The 20,402-nt window shown below is 38.9% G+C and overlaps 1 protein-coding gene across 1 annotated transcript in view; it reads left to right on the forward strand.

Annotated features, from left to right (window-relative positions):
• Positions 1-8,291: 8,291 nt before the first annotated feature.
• Positions 8,292-20,402, forward strand: part of WWC2 (WW and C2 domain containing 2) — a 228,315-nt gene continuing 216,204 nt past the window's right edge. Inside the window, exon 1 of the mRNA XM_074275325.1 lies at positions 8,292-8,731. Within this exon, the coding sequence (XP_074131426.1) occupies positions 8,601-8,731 (131 nt within the window). The 5' untranslated portion in view covers positions 8,292-8,600. The remainder of the gene's footprint in view (positions 8,732-20,402) is intronic.

Genomic DNA, 20,402 nt, shown 5'->3' on the forward strand with positions numbered 1-20,402 from the left:
GTGGTTCAGTTTTCTTGGGGTCTCTGGGAGCAGCCTTCTTTTCACTTCAGTAATCACCACAAGAACAGCCAGGAGCTAAAGTCCAAAGTCCAAATCCTTATTATCTCTTTCCTGGATCTGGGCAACTTTCTGGAGAGCCTTTCAGGCCTTGGTCTCAGTGGGGAAATGCAGGAGGAGAGCTTGCCACCAAAAGCTTGATTGAAGATGGAATTGAAATTCTCTCCTTGACTCTGAGAGCTCCTAGTGCACTTGTCCTCTATGGCTCAGTCCCTGCTTATATGTTCCACACTGAGTATAAACCAATCATTATATCACTAGGAAACCATTATTTGTTGTAAGATTAAATCAATCATACTGAACCATGCTAAACTAGATAACCATTGTCTCTACCAATTCCACTGACTTAGCACCTTGTAAGAATCCTTTGTTTCAAGTTCAGAGTTCTGGCCCATAATACCCATATATTCAATTAGATAGAAAACAAAATTCAGAGAAAATATACACATGAAAATATATATCCGACAATACTTCGTGAAGGAGCTCTTCCACTGGAAATAAGGTAACTTATTAAGATAATCAGAACAATCTTAGAATTCACCTAAGGGGAAATTCCCCAAAGTCTCTTATATAGTAGTTTGGGATATGACAGAGACTGCTTGCTCCTTTCATATCGGCTTCTTTCCATGTTCTTTCCCTCTAGCAAACTTAAGGAAGATTTGCTTCTTCCATATTCTTTCTGGAAGAGAGAAGCTGAAAGCCAGAAGCACCTAAAAAGAAAGAGAACTGGAGTTCTCCTCTGTCCTCTATTCCCCAAGTGCCCCCTAACACTCTTACCCATGCCCAAGGCACAGTATTATCTCACTGAGAGAGTCCCATACTAGGCTTTAGGATGGGAGAAGGGATGAAGGGATGGGGGGGGGTTATATATTTATAAAGTACATATAAATGCTATGGATTATTGTTTGCAAAATAAAGGAGTCAATCTCATTCCCAAATCATTTCTTCAGGTAAGAGCTAGGGAAGGAAGATTTTAATTAGTTAATATTAAGAGTCCAAGAAAGGAAGTTTATTTTCTACAAATGAAATGAGCTCCCCCTAAATAAGGAAAGTCAGATCCCTGTATAGGAAGGGGACTATTTTTTTTTTTTTTTTTGGACTGAAAAAGATTCTCCTATTCCCTTTTAATTCTCTTACATATTATCTCTTCCCTTCTTTATCCTAGATACTACTGGGAAAAATCATGGGCCAGATTGGGATTTGAGCTTCCTTTTTTGGTTGTGGTTTTTTTTTTTGTTTGTTTTTTTTTTAAACTTAAGGATCACTGTGGCCTAGATCTCCCTGAGATTCTCCTGAATGTAAATGTCACACACACACATATATAATGTACATATATGTATGGGTATATAGATATGTCTATATATGTGTGTGTATTTGTCTCTCTCTCTCTGTGTATTTAGTATATATGTATGCATTTTAATTTAATATTTGGGGGAAGTGGGTGGGAGGGCATTCTGGAGGGGAAAAAAGTTTAAGGTGGACAAGTTTGTCTTTGTTATTTTTCCATCTTCTTTTCTGTGTCTCTCTCCCCCTTGTACTTGTTTTGGCTCATGCTCTCTTATGGCAGAGGTACTGAGCCACCTTCATCTACTCTGTAAACTGAGGTGAAGATAGACAAATAATTTCAGCAGAGACTTCAAGAAGAGAAATGCTCCATCTTCAACTTGGTGCTAAGGTCCCAAACCTATTTCTTGGGAATGAATACACTTGTAAGTAATAGATGCTGATCTTGGGCAAGGTAGACAATTAATTAGAATGCAAAAAGTATAAGGGTATAATAAAAGTCACTTTTAAATTTTATTTTTTTAAATGAAAGCATGTATTTTTAAGGCTAACAAACTTGCTCTTCATAACCCATTTGTATAAACCAGGTCATATGTATAACAGTTATGACTTAAAATCTCCAGTCATCAGCAGCATACTTTCCTGGAAACACAAAAATGAAGGAAAATAGATTTTTTTAAGAATTGTTTTTGCCTTTGAATATTTCCCATACAAATCAGACAATATAATGATGTCTATAAATTATACTTTGTGAGTGCATTGAAAAAAAGTACAATTAATAATAGCATTTATGTAGCATTATATAGTTTATATAAAGCTTTACTTATGTTGTTTCATTTGATCCTAACAACTCCATGATTATTTGGATTGTAGTATGATCTTCATTTTACAGATGAGGAAACTGAAGCTGATAGAGGTTAAATGTAAATACCCAAGGCAAGATTTAAAATCAAGTTTTCCTTACTTCATATGCAATATATTTGCCAACAAACTGTTGGAAGCCTATTTAAGTTAGTTGTTTGTATGGATCAATAAAGACAAAATAATCATTGATACCATATTTTGAATGTTATATTAAAGTACATTAATTTTGATTATGTAATCAATATCTTTGTTGTCACTTAAGCAAGAAAATTTGCCTAAAATGTCCCTCTTACATATGAACAATTAGGTTGCTGAAAGATTCAGGGATTTAAAAAAAAACACTTTTGTATGGAAAACTGACAATCAACTTGTGAAGAAAATTTCTCAGATAAATATTTGGTAAGAGATATCAATTATTCTGAGGAATAATAATAATTTTATAATAATAATAATAATAAAAAATCTGGTCTGAGGACCAGAAAGAGAACAGTCACTCAGCTGAAAGCAAAGAACTGGCTGCCCGGCATTGTGTTCCATCAGCTTATGTACATATGACTATTTTTAGAGTTTTGAAGTTTATAACAGAAGAATCATAAATCAAATAACTGTGGGTTGTAAGAAGATTATATAAGGACTGCTAGGTTCATAGATCAGGGCTTCTTAAACTTTTCCCACTTGTGACCCCTTTTTACCTAAAAACTTTTTACAGGACCTCAAATATATAAGAATATAAAAGAGACACACAAATCAAACATTTACTGATAATAGATCATAATTTTGCAACCTCCACATTCAGTTATTCAACCCACAGTTTAAGAAGCTTTGTCATAGATGACAAAAGGTAAATTCTTGGAGTTTTGCTTCAAATAGTTACAAATATGTCATTGAAATTCAGGAAGTTCTGATTTGAAGTCAGCAGCAGCAGAAGCAATAAGAAAAGCTACAAAGAGGAAGAAGTAGCTAATAATAGGTAATATTTATGTGTCAGGCACTTTGTAATTATTATCTCATTTGATTCTCACAATAACGCTACGAGGTAAATGCTATTATTCTCCCCATTTTACATATGAGGAAATTGAGGCAAACAGCAGTAAAGTGATTTGCACAGAGTCACACAGCTAAGTATCTGGGTTAGATTTGAACTAGGGTCTTCCTGATTTCAGGCCTTCCACCTAGTAAGCTCAGCTCAGGAAGAATTTCAAGAAGGCAATGAGAAAGAAAGATTGTTTGCAGAAGACAGAATATAAAATCTGGCAAGAACTAAGATGACAAGATTTTGTAGCTGCTTTGCTGGAAGCCTGCTGATTAGAAGAGAAAGATTTCTTTCATCATTAGCTAGAGAAAGGATAGGTTAAGTGAGAGCTCTTCAGCTGCTCTGCTCTTTGGAGGACAGTTGAATCCTGCTGAAGTATTCAGAGCTATCAGAGATTAATTTGCTTTCCAGTCCCTTCTACTACCTGAGACATCACAGAGGTAATGCCATGACATGCAACTGAATTGGGTTTAAGTGAGGAAAGGCTATGCAAGGTCACCTGCCTCATTTTCCCCTCCAGAGCCATCTGGGTTTGATGGCGAGATATAAATCAAGATGATTGGAGCTGGTCCTGGAAGAAATGGGAGACTTTGGTCTTTTTAAACTAAGGTCTCATTTTGACTGGGGCATCACTCATTCAGTGATTAAGGCTATGTAGCAATTGAGGCAAAGAATCTCCTTTCACTTAATCCAAAAAAATCTAAATAAATAAATGAATGAAAGAATCTGGGAGGGGAAGATCCTCAGGGTTTCTGGCCAACCCAGAAATGACTGATATTTACATTCAATCTAAATTAATCTGGACCCAAACATAGAAGTCTGAATTCCTCTAAAAGAAGGTAGGATTTTAGCTGGGACCTAAAAAAATTCAGGGAAGCCAGAAAGCAGAGATAAGGACTAAGAGTTTTCCAAACTAACAGTAAAACATCTGGAATCAAGACATTAAAAATTTCTTGTTGAGGGAACAATAAGAAGGTTAGTGTTACTGGATCAAAGCTATTTGGGGATTGTTGGTGGGGGTGGGAAGGTGGGATGTTAGGTGTAAAAAGACTAGGAAAGTAAGGAGCAGTTTATGAAGGGCTTTGAACAGTAGAGGATTATTGCTGTTATAAGTATGGCTTTTGCTTTAGGTTTGAATTAACAATGTTGTGGTGACTGATTTCATTTGAATGAGAAGCCTATCAGGAGTTACAGCGGTAAGTAGTAGAAGTATTTCCCTGTTAGGATCCTGTAAAGGAGTAGTTGCAGATACTGCATATCCATACAAGCAGATCCATACTTTGTTGCATCTCAGCTTCGGAGGCTGCATTGAATTGTACAATAATCTGCAAACAAAAAAAATCATGCACCAACACTTCTTCCTCCACGTTTTTTGGGCTCGTAGCTTTTTCAGGTTAAAGAATTTACCATCAGTGCAGGAGTTGACTTTGATTCCATCTTTGTCTTCATTGAAGGCGTTTGGCAATATGGCTGAAAACATTATACTCAGAAGCATGGGAACAGAACTTGTCTTAGGAAGAAGATCACCTGGCAGGATAAGATACCAGACACTGAAGTTCTTTCTCAAACTAAACTGCCTAGCATTCCAACTCTGCACTAGAGAGCACAACTCCACTGGGCTGGCCACATTGTTAGAATGCCAAAAGTACACTTGTCACAAAGACTATTTTATGGAGAACTCACAGAGAGCAAGTGCTCACAAGGTGTTTAGAAAAAGTGACACAAAGACACTCTCAAAGTCTCATGAACTTTAGAATTAATTGTGTGACATGGGAGACACTGGCACAGGCCCTCCCAGCTTAACATCAGAGGAGGTGCTATGTTCCATAAGCAAAGCAGAAGTGAATTAGCACAGAAGAGACACGAGAAGCACAGTTATTGAGTCCACCCTAAATGTTCATAGGGACTATTTGTGTCTGACCTGTGGCAGAGCATTCCAAGCTTGCCTTGGTCTGAGCAGCTACAATCAGGCACACTGTAACTCAACTCTAACATAGGGATGTCATTTTGGTCCTCTGCGAGAAGGAAGGACAACTACCAACCAACCAAGAGAAGTATTCAACTCCACTCTGAGGAAGAACAAAACAGAACCCCAGGCCTGACAGTAGGGGTCAGATTGGGGGTAAGTCCCCACAGAGAAGAGGGAGATGGGGTACAAGTGCCTTAGGTGCCATGCTTGTCTGGGACTGCCACCATGTTTAGGCTACCTTTGTAGTCACTATTCAAGTCCCCACACATTAATACTATCATTTTTGTAGTGTTGTTACTGCTACCCCCCTTTAGATTGAAATAATTTTTTTTTAGTAGATGTTCATATTTTCTTTAGATAAGGGAAAAAATGTAATTTCCCAGTATTCCCTAGGAACCACTAATGTCTTGGCTATCTTTGGAAAGTATATTTAGACCATGTTTAACCTCTAGGGAAAAACCAGTTCTGTCAGGTTGCTCAGGAGTTTTCAAGGGACCTTCTAGTTCATCCTCTCCCTCCCTTCTTCTTAGCTCTCTCCAGAAATGTTCTTCTGATTCTAAATACTGCATGGACTTTATGTAACCTGGAACAGTAGAAACAGCATTAAATTTGCAGTTCAAAAAGCTGAGTTCAAATCCTTTCTTTGTCATTTACTACTTGTATTATTCCAGGGAAATCACTTGATTTCTCTGGGCTTCAGTTTCCTTACCTAAAATGAGTAGATTGAACTATTTGGACTCTTGGGTAAATTCTTGGCTCCAGATCTATGATTCCATGTGAGTAGGCTATTTCTTCTAAGACACTGATAGGTGGCACTGGGCCTGTGTCAGGAAGACCTGACTTCAAATTTGACTTGTCATTTACTAATAACCCCGAGCAAATCACTTAACCCTACTTGCCTCAGTTTCCTCATCTGTCAAATGAGCAGAAGAAGGAAATAGCAGATCCCTCTGCTACCTTTACCAAGAAAATCCCACAAGGAGTCAGGAAGGAGTCAGCTTATTAAATATCTTGTTTCCTCCTTGAAGGTCTTTAGTAATAGGGATTGTTTCATTCATTGTATTATATCCCCTGTGCCTGGCACAGTGTCTGGCATATAAATACTTGTAGACTGAATGATGAAGGAATCATTTCAGAATAAATCCAAGGATTAGATTCAGAGAATGTTGGAGCTGGAAGAGACTTTTAAGATCATCCAAGGCATCCAAGTCATCTATCTAGGCCCGTGGTCCTCAAACTTTTTAAATAGGGGGCCAGACTATAGTAAAAACAAAAGCTCACACTGTCTCCGCCCCTCAGCCCATTTGCCATAACCGGCGGGCCGCATACACGTCCTCAGCGGGCTGCATCTGGTCCGAGAGCCATCGTTTGCGAACCTTGCTCTAGGCCAATCCCTTTATTTTAAAGTTGAAGTAATGAGATCTAGAGATTTATCCAAAGATGACAGTTTCTTAATTATTCCAATGCTCATTGATTTTTGTCTTCTCTCATATATTAAAACACTTTTATTTTTACCACAAAATTTAATTCAACTTTGTCTCTTATCAGTTATGTGTTGTTTTCTTAATTATAAACTCTGTGAGGAAAGGTATAATAAAGGCCTTATAACTTACTCAATTCATGGTAGGTGCCTGATAAATTTCTATTCAAAAATTGATTTTAAAAACGTTAGTTTCATCTAAGGTGAGAGAACCAGGAGTCTCATACTGAGCTCCAAGGTCGCTCGGCCCTTCCCCAGGGTGGATGGACTTTATAAATCTAATTGCTCACTGCTGCCTCCCCCCCACTCCGCGGTCTCCGAGGGGTCTCTCTGGACTACATAACCCAGGGCCTGAAGCATTCCCAGCCTGAGTTATCATTATACTAGAATAGAATTGCCCCGGAATGAGGCGATCTTTTGGCTTTTGCTACCTGGTTAACAAGGAGAACATTCACAGAATAGCAGGAGTTTTCAGTTGCATTTGACCTCATCAACCTGCCCGATTTCCCAGAAATTGAGGAGATTGGAGTGTGAGAGTGTCATCCAGCGTTTGACCCGCCACGCTCCTATCCCTTACACCAAAGGGGAGGGTTTATCGTGCAACTCGTTTCCAAATCCTGGCTCACTTTGTCCCCTTTCCTGGGGATTAAACCTGAACCCCATCCGCGGACGGGGGAGCGGCAGTAAGGACTAAGCGTTAAGCCTTTACCTGTTTCATTCCAGGATCTTGTTTACCCTGCCCTAAGAAACAATGTTCACCTTTTCAGGAGTGACCTGAGACCACAATGAGGAAAGCCATGAAAAGTAAACCTCTTAAATCAGAGCCCCCCCAAGTACCACGGCTGAGGACCTCAGAGACCCTCCGCCGCTCCTCAGCAAGCGAGGGCTCGCAGCTCCTACTTTCCCTCCCCCCCCCAGAGGACTACCGAAAAATGGGATTGGAGGAAGTGGAGGAAAGGGGGCCACGGGTCGGGGACTTGGGGTCTATCTGTGCATTGGGAATTTTGGTGGGACACGGGTTTTCACATCCAAAGGGGAGATCCCCTTCCTACCCTTTTCTATCTAGAATCCTGAAGGGAGGTGGAGAGACGCGGGGAAGAGAGAGGGAGGAAATGCAATAGTTTCCTTTTATTTCAAATCTTAGGGGGAAAAAGAGAAGAGTTTTAAGTTTTTGGGAGAGGAGGAGGGAAGAGAGGAACTAGCTGATTTTACAAATTATTTCTCGTTTCCCCCACCTAGCCTCACCCTTCCTTTCCCTGACCCCCCAGCTAGGGCAGGGACAGCCCCGGGGCGCTGCAGAGGGTCGCGGGAGCCGCAGGGTTAAGCCAGAGGAATGCGGCGGCGAGGAATGTGCATGCAGATGAGCAGAGGGGAGGACGGGGGGCGGGACTGCGGTCGGGAGGGGCGGGGCACGATGCTAATCGTATGCAAATGAGCAGGATCCTCTGCCCCCGCCGCCGCGAAGACGCTGCTTTTCCCGGATCCTAGCCCAGACGGCGGCGAGTCGGGCAGCCCGCGGGGGGAGTGGGAGGAGGAGGAGGAGGAGAAGGAGGAGGAGGAAGAGGCGGAGGCAGTGGCGGGGAGGAGGGGGGATAATCCTAATCAGTCTCCTGCTCCGAAGTAGACATGGTGGACTGATCCCAAGCAGGGCAGGGAGCAGGATTTCCTGAACGCCGCCCCCCCACCCCGACTCCAGCCCCGTGTCGGGGTGCTCCCCCCGTGCACCCCGCCCCCAGCACCCCGCCCCTCCCGTGCACCCCGCCCCCCTGCCCCCTGCCCCTCCCCGTGTCGTGCAGTGCCTTGTGGTGCCCTGCCCGCGGGGCTCCGGGGCCGGGCTGTGGCTGTGTTCCCGCCCGGTGCCCCCTGCCCGGTCCCTATGGAGGAGCTGCGCCCCGGGGGGGCCGCCGACGACCATGCCTAGGAAAGCCGGGAATGGGCAGCTGCCGCTCCCCCAGGGCTGGGAGGAGGCCAGGGACTACGACGGCAAGGTCTTCTACATCGACCACAACACCAAGAAGACCAGCTGGATCGACCCCCGGGACAGGTGGGGGCACGGGGGCCGGGCCGGGCCGGGGGGCGGGGGCCGGGGAAACCCCTTCCCTCCCCCTCGTCTTCCCCGGATCCTCCGGCAGGCTGAGGGGGGAGGGTGACTGAATGGTCAGCGCCGACTGGAGCCGCGGCGGCGTTGTTGTCCGGGAGACCGGGGAGCGGCGGCTGCTGCCCGGTGCGGAGCGAGGTGCGGCGGCGGCCCCGAGGGGGCTGCTGGGCGTGGAGGGTGGGCTCGGACCCGCGGGAGAGCGGCGTGGGGAGCCCTCGCGCGCATCCTCGCGCCGGAGAAGGCAGCCTGGGGGGGGGCGGGCCCGCTCCTTTTGCCAGGGCCCCTCTTCCCCTCCCACTGGACCTCTCCTCCCTCCCGGTGCAGGAGCGAGGCTCTGAGGCGGTCTCCCACAGGCCGCCTGGACAGCTAGCCTTCATTCAACCTGCCTCCCCTCGGACCTTCCCAGCGCCGGGGGGATGTCAGGCCGGGGCTTGTCGCCCTCCCCCTCCTCCCCAGCGCCCGACAGTCACAAAGAGATTAAGAGCCGGGGTGGGGGACAGAAGGCCGCTTCAGTGCGGGCTCCGCTTTACAAAACAAAAGGCTTGAAATGGGGGAGACGGGAGCGAGTTACCCAGGTTACCTGTGGACTTTTCTGTCAGTATACTTCCCGCCCCCGCCCTCTTCCCTCGGAGTCGGAGTTTGCCCATCCCTCAGCATCCAGACCTGGGCAGAGACTCTCCGCAGGAGAGACCCAGCCCAGGAAGATGCGGGCAGTCTTGTGAGAGAGTTTGATCTATTACACTTCCAGAGCCGGCCTGCCTACCCCCGCCTTACCGTTCTCCGAAACCAGACGTTATGCTTCGTTACCTTGTAGCTAGCAGCCGGCGCTTTGAGATCTTGCACCGGCTGTCTCCTTATCTCCCAATGATTCTCTAGCCAGAGTGGCTGCAGCGGACCTGTTGGCCTTTGGAGAGCTGATGTAACATCTTCTAGCTTCTGTTTTTTCCTTGCCTGCAAATGTAAAAGAGAAAAAAAAAGTATAGGTATATGTATGTATCCACATATCTAAGCCATTTTGAAACATTTTATAAATTGAGTATTTGCTGTTCATATTTTACATCTCCGCCCCTTCTCACTTTTTTTTAAAGTTTTTTTTTTTAAAGGAGGGTGAATTTTACGTGTTGCAATGATAGTAATACAATAGTCATCAAGAATAACTCGGCCCTCTTGGACTTTTACCTCTTTCTGAAATTTCTTCTTCAGTTATTTATGGAATGTGGTCAGAGAAGTTAATAACCAGACTTCCCCTTCAAAAGTTCCTTCTTTAAGATCTGAAGTGGAAACAGCCCCGGAATAGAGTTGCTTTTATCCTTTATACCGTAATTTGCCTCTGCCGCTCATATATTACTCGTGAAGACTATTAAAAGGAGTTATAAGAAAGTTATAAATGACATTATAAATTCATGGAACAATCCTTGTTAAATTATCCATGAAGGTATCAGCTTAGGTTTCCCCACTGAAAATTAGCAAAGGTACCTGTGCAGGAGCTTATGTCTGGTCAGAATTCCCCTCAGCTCTGGCAGAGTGAAAGTCCTGACAAACATCACACTTTCCACAGGTCTCTCCAGGCATATTAGGTATTGCCATAAACTTAACACTGTAAATGTGTTATTTGACTTACTCCATTGCACTTTGAAACTACTTAACAGATAGTAAATGTTAGCTCTAATGTTATGCAGGGAACTTCGTCATTGATGCACCTGTTTAAATATTTACCTTTGACATTTGTAGGGTAGTTATTGCTTTTCTAATACTTGTAATTGTAAGTTATTGAAATTTCAGTAAATTCTTGAAATAGTTGGATGTTTTAAGTCCCATTGGGCTTCAGTTTGCCCTTTAGATTTTATCTTCCTTTTTCTATTTACCAAAAAAAGACTACCTGAAAATGTAAATGCTTCAGGAAAGCAAATAGAAAGTGAAATATAGTTATATGGCCAGGCTTATCTTTATCAGTGCTTCTTAAACAAGTCAGATGTGTGTTATTTTAAATTGTTTTTGGATCAGCAATTCTTTTGTCTGATGTGACTAAAAGCCAAAAAAAGCTAGTCCATATTACTTTAGTATCATGATATTCTGGGGATGCTGGACAGATGTGACAACTTTTGAAGAGTACTTTTTGCTCCAGGTATTAGTTGCTTGTTTTTAAAAGTTTTTCTCTGAGGTGAGAACAACATGGAGAGAACTTTAATTTCTGGTTTGATCGTGTTTCTTTTTTCGGGTAACTAATGACTTGTTTGTTAAACAGTGTGAGGGGTGAGAGTTGACATAGCTATTAACTTTTGTCAATGCTGTTAAACAGCGAGCATTTTAAAGTGCTTACTATACTCCAGGCACTGTGCTAGGTCTTAGGTGTAAAAAGCATGAAAATGAGACAGTTCTTCAGAGAGTTAATGTTCTTCTGGGGTTACAGTGGTCTCAACTTTTTAAATAGGGGGCTAGTTCACTGTCCCTCAGACTGTGGGAAGGCGGGACTATAATAAAAACAAAAACTCACACTCTGTCTCCGCCCCTCAGCCCATTTGCCATAAGCTGGTAGGCCGCATAAAAGTCCTCAGTGGGCCACATCTGGTCAGCAGGCCGTACTTTGAGAACCCCTGGATAATAAATAAATAGAATATCTATATATCTATATCTATATCTATATCTATATATAATTAGTACATGTCAGGGAGGGGGACTAAGAACTGGTCTTTGGAAGGGGACTATTGTAAATAATATTTGGGGGCAGCTAAGTGGCACAATGAACAGAGCACTGGGCCTGGAGTGAGGAGTTCAAATATGACTTCAGATACTTACTAGCTATGGCATCCTGGGCAAGCCACTTAACTCAGTTTTCTCATCTATATAATGAGCTGGAGAAGAAAATGGAAAACCATTCCAGCATCTTTGCCAAGAAAACCCCAAATGAGGTCATGAAGAGTTTGACACAACTGAATACAACTGAACAACATTACATTTAAATGACTAACATGTTTCTAAATATCTTTAGCCATTTAAATAGTGATGATTTTTCAGTTAGCTTGACTAAACACAATCAAAATAATAGCTAGTATTTCTATAGCACTTTAAAGCACTTTATAACTATTGTGACTTTTTTGTCTTGAGAGGTAGATGCTACTATCATCCCCATTTTCCAGAAGAGGAAACTGAAGAAAACAGACTAAATGATTTACTTGGTCACAAAATTACTAAGTATCTAAAGTTGGATTTGAACTTAGATTTTTCTGTTGCCAGGCCTGGTACTACACTTAATATATTACCTACTTAACCCTATGATACCTACAACATCTTTTCTCTTTCTAACCTCTTCCCCAACCTCTCTCCCTTGAAATTCCAGGGGATATGACTATAAGTACTTAATAAATGCTTGTTGACTAGGTTTTTGTTTGCCACCAGATCTAATTGGTGTTCCACAGTGAGCCTTGAAACATATGGAAGAGTCTAGGCTGTCTTGAGTGTTGTGGGAGAATGATAAAACTGACTTTAACATTTCTAGGTAAGGAGTGTATTGGAAGAATGTTAAGGAATAATGGAACAGTCTTTTTATTATTATTATTATTATTCATATTGAAGTCATAGCTTTCTCTAATTTATCTTCAATTTAAGCATTACTGAGTGACAACAATTTTGCCATTTGTAAAATCAGCTCTATAGTACAGAAAATTACTTCAGACTGATGCTGATATGCTCTAATATTTGATTTTCTGATTCTGTGACTTGTGGATAGAAGTTTAAATATTGAGAATATCCATTTACTACCCTATTGTGGTGAGGGATTGTGTCATCATGGTGAGGCTTGAGTGAATCAGGAACCAAGAGCTATGATTAGCAGAGGGAAGAGATTCGTTGTTATAAACAGTTCTTGGTATTACCAGACAATGAACTCCACTAATAGCGTTTTATTACGCTAGATAGGTGAGACAAGGATGGGCCCAATATTTCTAGTTAATTTGGAAAACATTTATGAAGTATCTGTTATGTTGAAGGCACTGTTTGCTAATATATATATATATATATATATATATATATATATATATATATATATACACACACACACATATATATATATATATATATATATACACATATATATATATATATACATATTTTATGTGCGTGTGTGTGTGTGTGTATGTGTATGTGTATGTGTATAAATACAAAAAACTATTTAGGTCTATTGGCTATTGCCAATTTATTTCCTTCCACCCTTTCATTCTGTTTCCTAACCCTTTCTCAACTTCTGAATATCCTGATATCCTCATATTGGAATATGTCTACTTAATCCAACAAGCATTTGATGTTTTGCTTTTATTTTTAATAGATTTTTTATTGATATTTTATTTTTTACATCATTTAGATATCCCTTGTCTCCCTCTTCTCCCAAAGACACTTTTTAGCTGTGTAACCCTGGCCAAGTCATTTCACTCTGTTTGCCTCAATTTTCTCATCTGTAAAATGAAATGGAGAACAAAATGGTAAAACACTTCAGTATCTTTGTCAAGAAAGCTCCAGATGAGGCCATAAAGAATGAGAAACAATTGAAACAACAGAACAAATGGCATAAGATGTTGTTCCAAGCCTAATTTCTGCAGGACTACTTTCTTCTAGTTTTATTTAACAGTTCTTATCAAATAGGGAGCTCTTTTCTAAGTGATTTGTATTTTCTAGTGTATTGAACATGGAAATTGCATTCTATATATATATATATTTTTTTTAATTCTCTCTTGTCCATTTCCCTTATCTATTCAGTGTTGTAATGTTCCACTTTTTAAATTTTTAAACCAGTATGGTTTTTGGATGAAAACAGTTTTATAATATAGTTGAAGTCAAAAAGTGTTATTCCTCATTCATTTGAACTCATTTATGTTATTTTCCTTGTTCTGCAAAGTATCCCTTGATACTTTGATTGGTATAGCATAAAAATGCTATCGACATAGCAATAACTTGGGTGACATAAAAATGATAATCCTGAGCACTGAATATTACTCCATCTATTTATGGTCTTCATTTCTTAAAGGAATATTTTGTGACTTTTTTTTTTTTTTTTGTATTTTGTGATCTATGCACATATTAAATATGCTTGGTAGATTGGCCCCTAAATATTTTATGCAACTTTCAATTATTTTGAAGGGGATTTCCCTTTTTATTATTGCCTTTTACATTTTGTTATTATATGGGAATGCTGGTGACTTTTTTTCCTTTGGTTTATTTTGAAATCTGCTACTTTGTCAAAGTTATTACTTGTTTTAATTTAGTTTCTTTTCTTATTTCCTAGGATTTTTTAAAGGGAATTTGTCATTAGCAAATAAGAGTAATTTTGTCTCCTTTTTGACTTTCTTAGCACTTTTAATGTTTTGGTTTTGTCATTGTTTTTGCTAGTATTTCTAAAAGTATGTCAAATAATGACACAGAAAATAAACATCCTTGCTTTACTCCTGTATTTGTTGAGGATGTTTCTAGTATATTATTATTTCATATATATATATATATTTTGTTTTTGATATTACAGTCATTTGAGTTTTGTTTTTTTCCCCCCTGAGGCTGGGGTTAAGTGACTTGCCCAGGGTCACACAGCTAGGAAGTGTTAAGTGTCTGAGACCAAATTTGAACTCGGGTCCTCCTGAATACAAGGCTGGTGCTCTATCCACTGCACCACCTAGCTGCCCCTATTATAGTCATTTGAACACATTGTTCTCAATTGAATTCTCCCATTTAACAAAGAAAAAGAATTAAACCAAATGATTGGTGAAATGACTGACTGATCTCCCTATAGAGAGAAGTTCCTTTATTGTTTTCAGTTACTTTGTTGTAGTTATATGTTGCTTTCCTGCTTCTACTTTTTTTTTTCTGTTATCAATTCACACATCTTAATGTTTCTTTGGATTTCTTATATTTAATATAATTTATTGTGTAGTACTATTTCATTATACTCATATGTTACATTCATGTGTGTGTGTGTGTATGTAAAATTCATAATGGTTTTTCAGCTATTCCTCAACTGATGCTATTTTGTTTCTAGTGTTTTTTCTATAACAAAAAATTATGTTATTGAGGTCTTAAGCTTTGTATCAAATACAGTATGCAAGAAGGGCATTTTATCTATATTTATTTACTCATCTTACTGATTTTACATTTTCTAAAATCACTACTTTAGTAAAAGGTTTAATTCAACTCTTAGTAATATGACAATAATCACCTTGCCTCAAGTTTCTGTGCTGATCATCCCTCCAATACTCTACTGTAAATGTAATCTTAAAGCACAAATCAGATTGTATCATGTCTTAGCTCTTAAATCCCTCTTTAATAGTGCCCCCCTCCCATTGCCTACTAAATGAAATTTTATTTTTTTTACCTGACACTCAGGGTTCTCTAATGATGAATGGATAAATGAAAAAAAGCATTTATTAAGTGCTTGTTGTGTACAAAGCACTGTGCTAAGCCCTGGAAATATGAATAGGAAATTACCAAGAAGCTGACATCCTAATTGGGAGAGAGCACAGATTAAAAAGAAATAATAAAATATTTTCCCCAAATCATAAGTAAATCAAATTTTAACATGTATTTTAAAAATTTTTGGATTCCAAAGTCTTGCCCTCTTTCCCTTCTCCCTATTAAGGCAAGCAATTCGATATAGACTATATGTGTGCAATTTTGCAAAACATATTTTCATATTAGTCATGTTGTGAAAGAAAACACAAATCAAAAAACCTCCTGAAAGAAAATTAAGAATAGTATGTTTCAGGGGCAGCTAGGTGGCGCAGTGGATAGAGCACCAGCCCTGAATTCAGGAGGACCCAAGTTCAAATCTGGTCTCAGACACTTAACACTTCCTAGCTGTGTGACCCTGGGCAAGTCACTTAACCCCAGCCTCAGAATAAGAAAAAAAAAAAAAAAAAGTAGTTTCAATCTGAATTCAGACTTCATCAGTTCTTTCTTTGGATGTGGATACCATTATTCATCATGAGGCCTTTGGAACAGAAACCACATACATAAGTAGTTTCAGTCACAAGTCAAATGGTAATGTCCTGTGGCATTTTCTTGAAGTAAACCTGATCTGTTTTTGATATTCCAAAATCTGATACTACCCAGGACTTTTGTGTAAAGCACGTCGTTTCCTATTTGGATCTTCAGTAGCTCATGAAGGTCTATAGAACTTGCAGGGGAAATTGCCAGATTGCATTTCTGTACAGCATGTTTTCCTCCACTGTGGCTTGCATCACTGGTATTACCAATGGGTGGGCACCCCCAAAATTGGTGACATTTGGGATAGTGAGTCCTTATTCACAAAGGTTATTTCTTTGGAGTCTCTACCTTTAAGGAGGTCAGTCTGGAAGCAAAGCTTGTGATTTGGAGGACTTCTTTTTCAGGACCCTGATAATTCAACTCTAACCGCACTTGTTAGTCTCATCTCTCACTATGTTCCATGCAAACTTTATATACTTTCCAGGCCTTGGCTTCTATTCTTCTCCAATGTCTTACTTTTCTACTAATTTCATCTCTACCTGTCTCTTACTTTCATTTAAAGGCCCTAATCAAATCTTGTCTCCTCCATAAAGTTTTAGCATAACTTTTAGTACCCTTCACACTCTAAATCCACCCTACATTTCTAGAATTAATTCATATTATTCCCCTTCACTGATTCTTTGTTCAAACAGAATGGGATTTCTGGCTATTCCTGACTCCACAGAGCATCCTTTGGCTTGGAATGTAATCCTTTCTTAACTTTCTATCTTCAGCTTAGTTCAGTTTTTGCCTTCCTTCTGGACCCAGCTAGAATATTGGGCTTGGAATTAGAAAGACTCCTCTTCCTAAGTTCAAATCTGTAATTCTGGGCAAGTCAGTTTAACCCTGTTTGCCTTAGTTTTCTCATCTACAAAATGAGCTAAAGAAAGAAATGGCAAACTACTATAGTATCTTTGCCAAGAAAACCCCAAATAGGGCCTTGAAAAGTGCAGATAAGTTGAAAAACAAATGAGCAACCAAAAAAAGTCTCAGTTCAAGGGCTGCCTCTTTTTGGAATCCTTTGAAGAGATCCTAGAGGATTTTTCTGCCAGTTAAGTTCCTTTTCCGATTTCCTTGTATCTACATTTAAACATTATATGCACACAAATATAGACATATGTAGTACATACACATACATGAATTTATATATACACACATATACATATGTATATATTTAAAATACAGAGTTCAGTATTGCTAAGGGCAAGAGCTGTTTTGGTTGTGTTTCCTCAGCATCTAGAATTGTACATTGAGAAAGAGTTTGGACTAGGATGGATCTATGATTTCATTGATGGAGGATTTCATAGATGCTTCCGCTGTGAAGGATGATCTGTAATTGCTCTCTAATTTGGCAAAGTCTTTGCATAGCCTTGGCCATTCAAACATTAAGCATATGTTATCAAAACCTAGGAATCTGAACTTATGGCTTTCTGACCCAGAGATAACTCCTACCCAATATATTAGACTAACCTTAAATTTTTAAAAATTGAATTGTGTTTACTCTATTCTGCCTTGCATCGTTTATTTATGCACATGTCAACTTCCCTACTGCAGTGTGAACTCCTTGTCCATTTGGAGTACCTGTCACAGAGTAAACCCTAGCAAATGCTTATCAGTTAGATTCATACTTTCATAAATTGCCTTGTTTACCAGCATTGGCTTGTGTCTTCTGACTTTATGATAATATCATCCACATAGGTGATTCATTTTTGAAGGAACACAACAAGGTAATAAGATACATAGCTTTTTATGTTTTATGCTTGCAAGCAGAAGGAGGGCTTATGACTTAAGGCAGGGATAGGGTTTTTAAGCATGAAAACCACAAAAAAAGTAGGACCCAAAGGTCTTGAGAAAGCAGTTCCCATAGAAGGTCCATAGATGCAGGTACTTTGGGCACAAAATAAGATATCTTGGGTCCTGTGGGAACAGTCTCAGAGTTATTAGAATCATTGAACCTTGTGATTAATGTCCCAAGTGTTAAGGGTCATTGAGTCTTGTGATCATTCAGCAGGATACACAACCAGAGTTAGCATGGCAGGAACAGAGAAGTACAGAACCTGGTCCTGTTCACTTAGTGATTATAAGCTCAGGAATTGTTCAATGTTAGTAGATATGATTGACTACTTTGTCTATTGTACTTCCAGTTCTCAGGCCAGGCTCCTCCGGGAAAGAGGGAAATCATAAATCCCAATTCTGGGGTTTTGCTATGACTAAGATTATCCAGAGGGTGAACACAAAGAATTGTTATGCCAAGTTCTGGGCACAGCTTGTTGCTGGGCCTTCGATCTGGAAAACAGGGTGTCTCTTAATATCTTGACAGTACCAATATTCAATTAAGTCATTTTTATAACTTCTACCTGAAAAATGAGGTAATATTTGTAAAGCATTTATTAACATATGCTTTCATTAACACGTTTTTCTACATAGTAGGTGCTTAATAAATATTTGTTCATTTCTTCTCTCATGAGGGACTAATAACCAGTCTATTTGAAGTCTAAGAAATCTCTTCCCCAATAAGTCTGTTCACAAAAAGACAAATCTCACTTTGAAGTAAAACTTCTGTTTGATTCCTGACTCTCCTATTCTTTGGCCTGCTTTGTTGGGTTCCAGTGACCCACAGTTTAGAGACAAATTCTGGTTTGTTGACAGTATTTTGCAGTTTTAAAGTTGATGAGAGTATTTGGACAGGATTAGTAAAAAAAATTCTTTATCTTAATTGAATATTGTGCTTTACAAATTTTTGAAGTTCATGAGAGCATTTAGACAGGATTAGTCAAAAATTCTTTATTTTTCCCACTGGGTGCTTTGTTGAGGAGCTATTGTAAAATTACCAGCCTATTTACATATAAAGAGTTTTTTCTTTTTATCTTTGAGCTCCAAAGTGCTCTTCTGCATAGATGTGGTTTGTGGCATGAAATTACTCTGAGGAAGTAGTTTCTTTTTTAAATAAGTGAAAACTCAAAATGAAAGTAAGAATAATGATCTGTCTTTGACATGCCATCTTGAATATAGCTGATCTTAAAAAATAATTCGAACCTGACCTATATGGGAGATTTCTTAGAAATATAGCATAGTAGTAGTGTGGAGGGATTGTTGACTTTGGAGTCAGAGGACCTGGGTTCAAATAACTGTATAACTCTTAGAACCTGTGGTTTGTAGGGTAAGTCACTAAATCTTCTACCTCTACTTCCTTATCTGTAAAATAGAGGAGTTAGACTAGATGGCCCTTGAGGTCCCTTTCAACTTTAGATCTAGAATCTGATGTGTTTCTCCGGAAATTATTTTAAGTAGTTCTGGATCTTGATTTGATACTTAAAATAGCTAAATAATTACTGAAGTTTTTAATTCTGTTAACAGGGACCAATAATTTAAAGACACTAGCTATTTGTTAAAATTGAAGAATATTCTTTTTCTCCAAATTAAATTTTTTGTAGTTGTTATATGTCAGAGAAAAGATGTTAGAATTCATAAAATGGGCAATTTCCCTATTTTTCTCCTCCAAATCACTAAACTAATCTTGGTATACTTATGAGATACTTTGAGGGATTGCTTCCTCTTGAGATGCCGTGGAATGTTTGAGTTTGAATTGAGGTCACACTTGAAAAAAATATGTACTTTTTATGTTTGCGTTAACAAAAACCCTTCACTAACTTATAAGTTTGAGACTATTGGACTCAGGAAAAAATATTATTCTCTGAAGTATATTTTCATGAATATTGTGAGTAGCATCCATGGTGATAAGAACAAGGAAGCAAGTGAAATTTAAAAAATGATTTCCTGAATCTAGGAAGCATGTCAGAATTCTTATAGCACTAAAAAAATTGTAGTGTAACTCAGGTTGACAAAGACGGGATTTTAGCTAATCCCAAATCAGCCAAATATTGGGATCTGAATTTGTTTTTTTGTTTGGGGAAGGATCTTAGATTATAAGGAAATTTTGATAGAGATATAATTTTAGGCTTTAAAAATAATTATTTTATATATCTTATTTTTGTTTTTGTTTTTGTTTTTTAAGTTGAGGGTAATATGTGGAGGAAGAGAAAATAAATGTTTATAACCTGAAAAATAAGTAGAATGAAAGATATATTTTTTTTAATTGCCCATGGAATTTTTATAGAAATGAAAAACAAAAAAAAATTTTTTTTTGGGGGGGGGGAATAGAAAGACAGTATTTAATCTGGTTTCTTTTTTGTCTCCCTCCCACCCCCAGTGGCTATGGAACTGCTAGACTTCAATTCTTGAACTTAGTTGTAACTTAAGTAAAATATGTTGACTTAGAATGAGGAGAGTAGTATGTGCCATGAATTCCTGTTCAAAAGTCTTGCTTCATAATATATTATAGAATGTCATATACCTAATTGACATTTTTCTGGTTTGGGCCAAATAATTTTATTCAATGGCACAGAAATCTAATAGATTTACAAAATGCTATATTAAGTTATACTGAATTATTTTACTGGTATATAGTTTCATTTAAAGTTCAACTTTAGTCCCCTCAGTTCCTTTATTTTTAATAGAGATATAGGAAAAAATCTCAAATTTTTCTCACTCTGATTATAAAAATAAAGGCCTGTGCTTATAATCTACATCTTTGCTGTAACTTGACTACAAAATG

The sequence above is a fragment of the Sminthopsis crassicaudata genome, chromosome 6 (genome assembly GCF_048593235.1).
Source record: "Sminthopsis crassicaudata isolate SCR6 chromosome 6, ASM4859323v1, whole genome shotgun sequence".
NCBI lineage: Eukaryota > Metazoa > Chordata > Mammalia > Dasyuromorphia > Dasyuridae > Sminthopsis > Sminthopsis crassicaudata.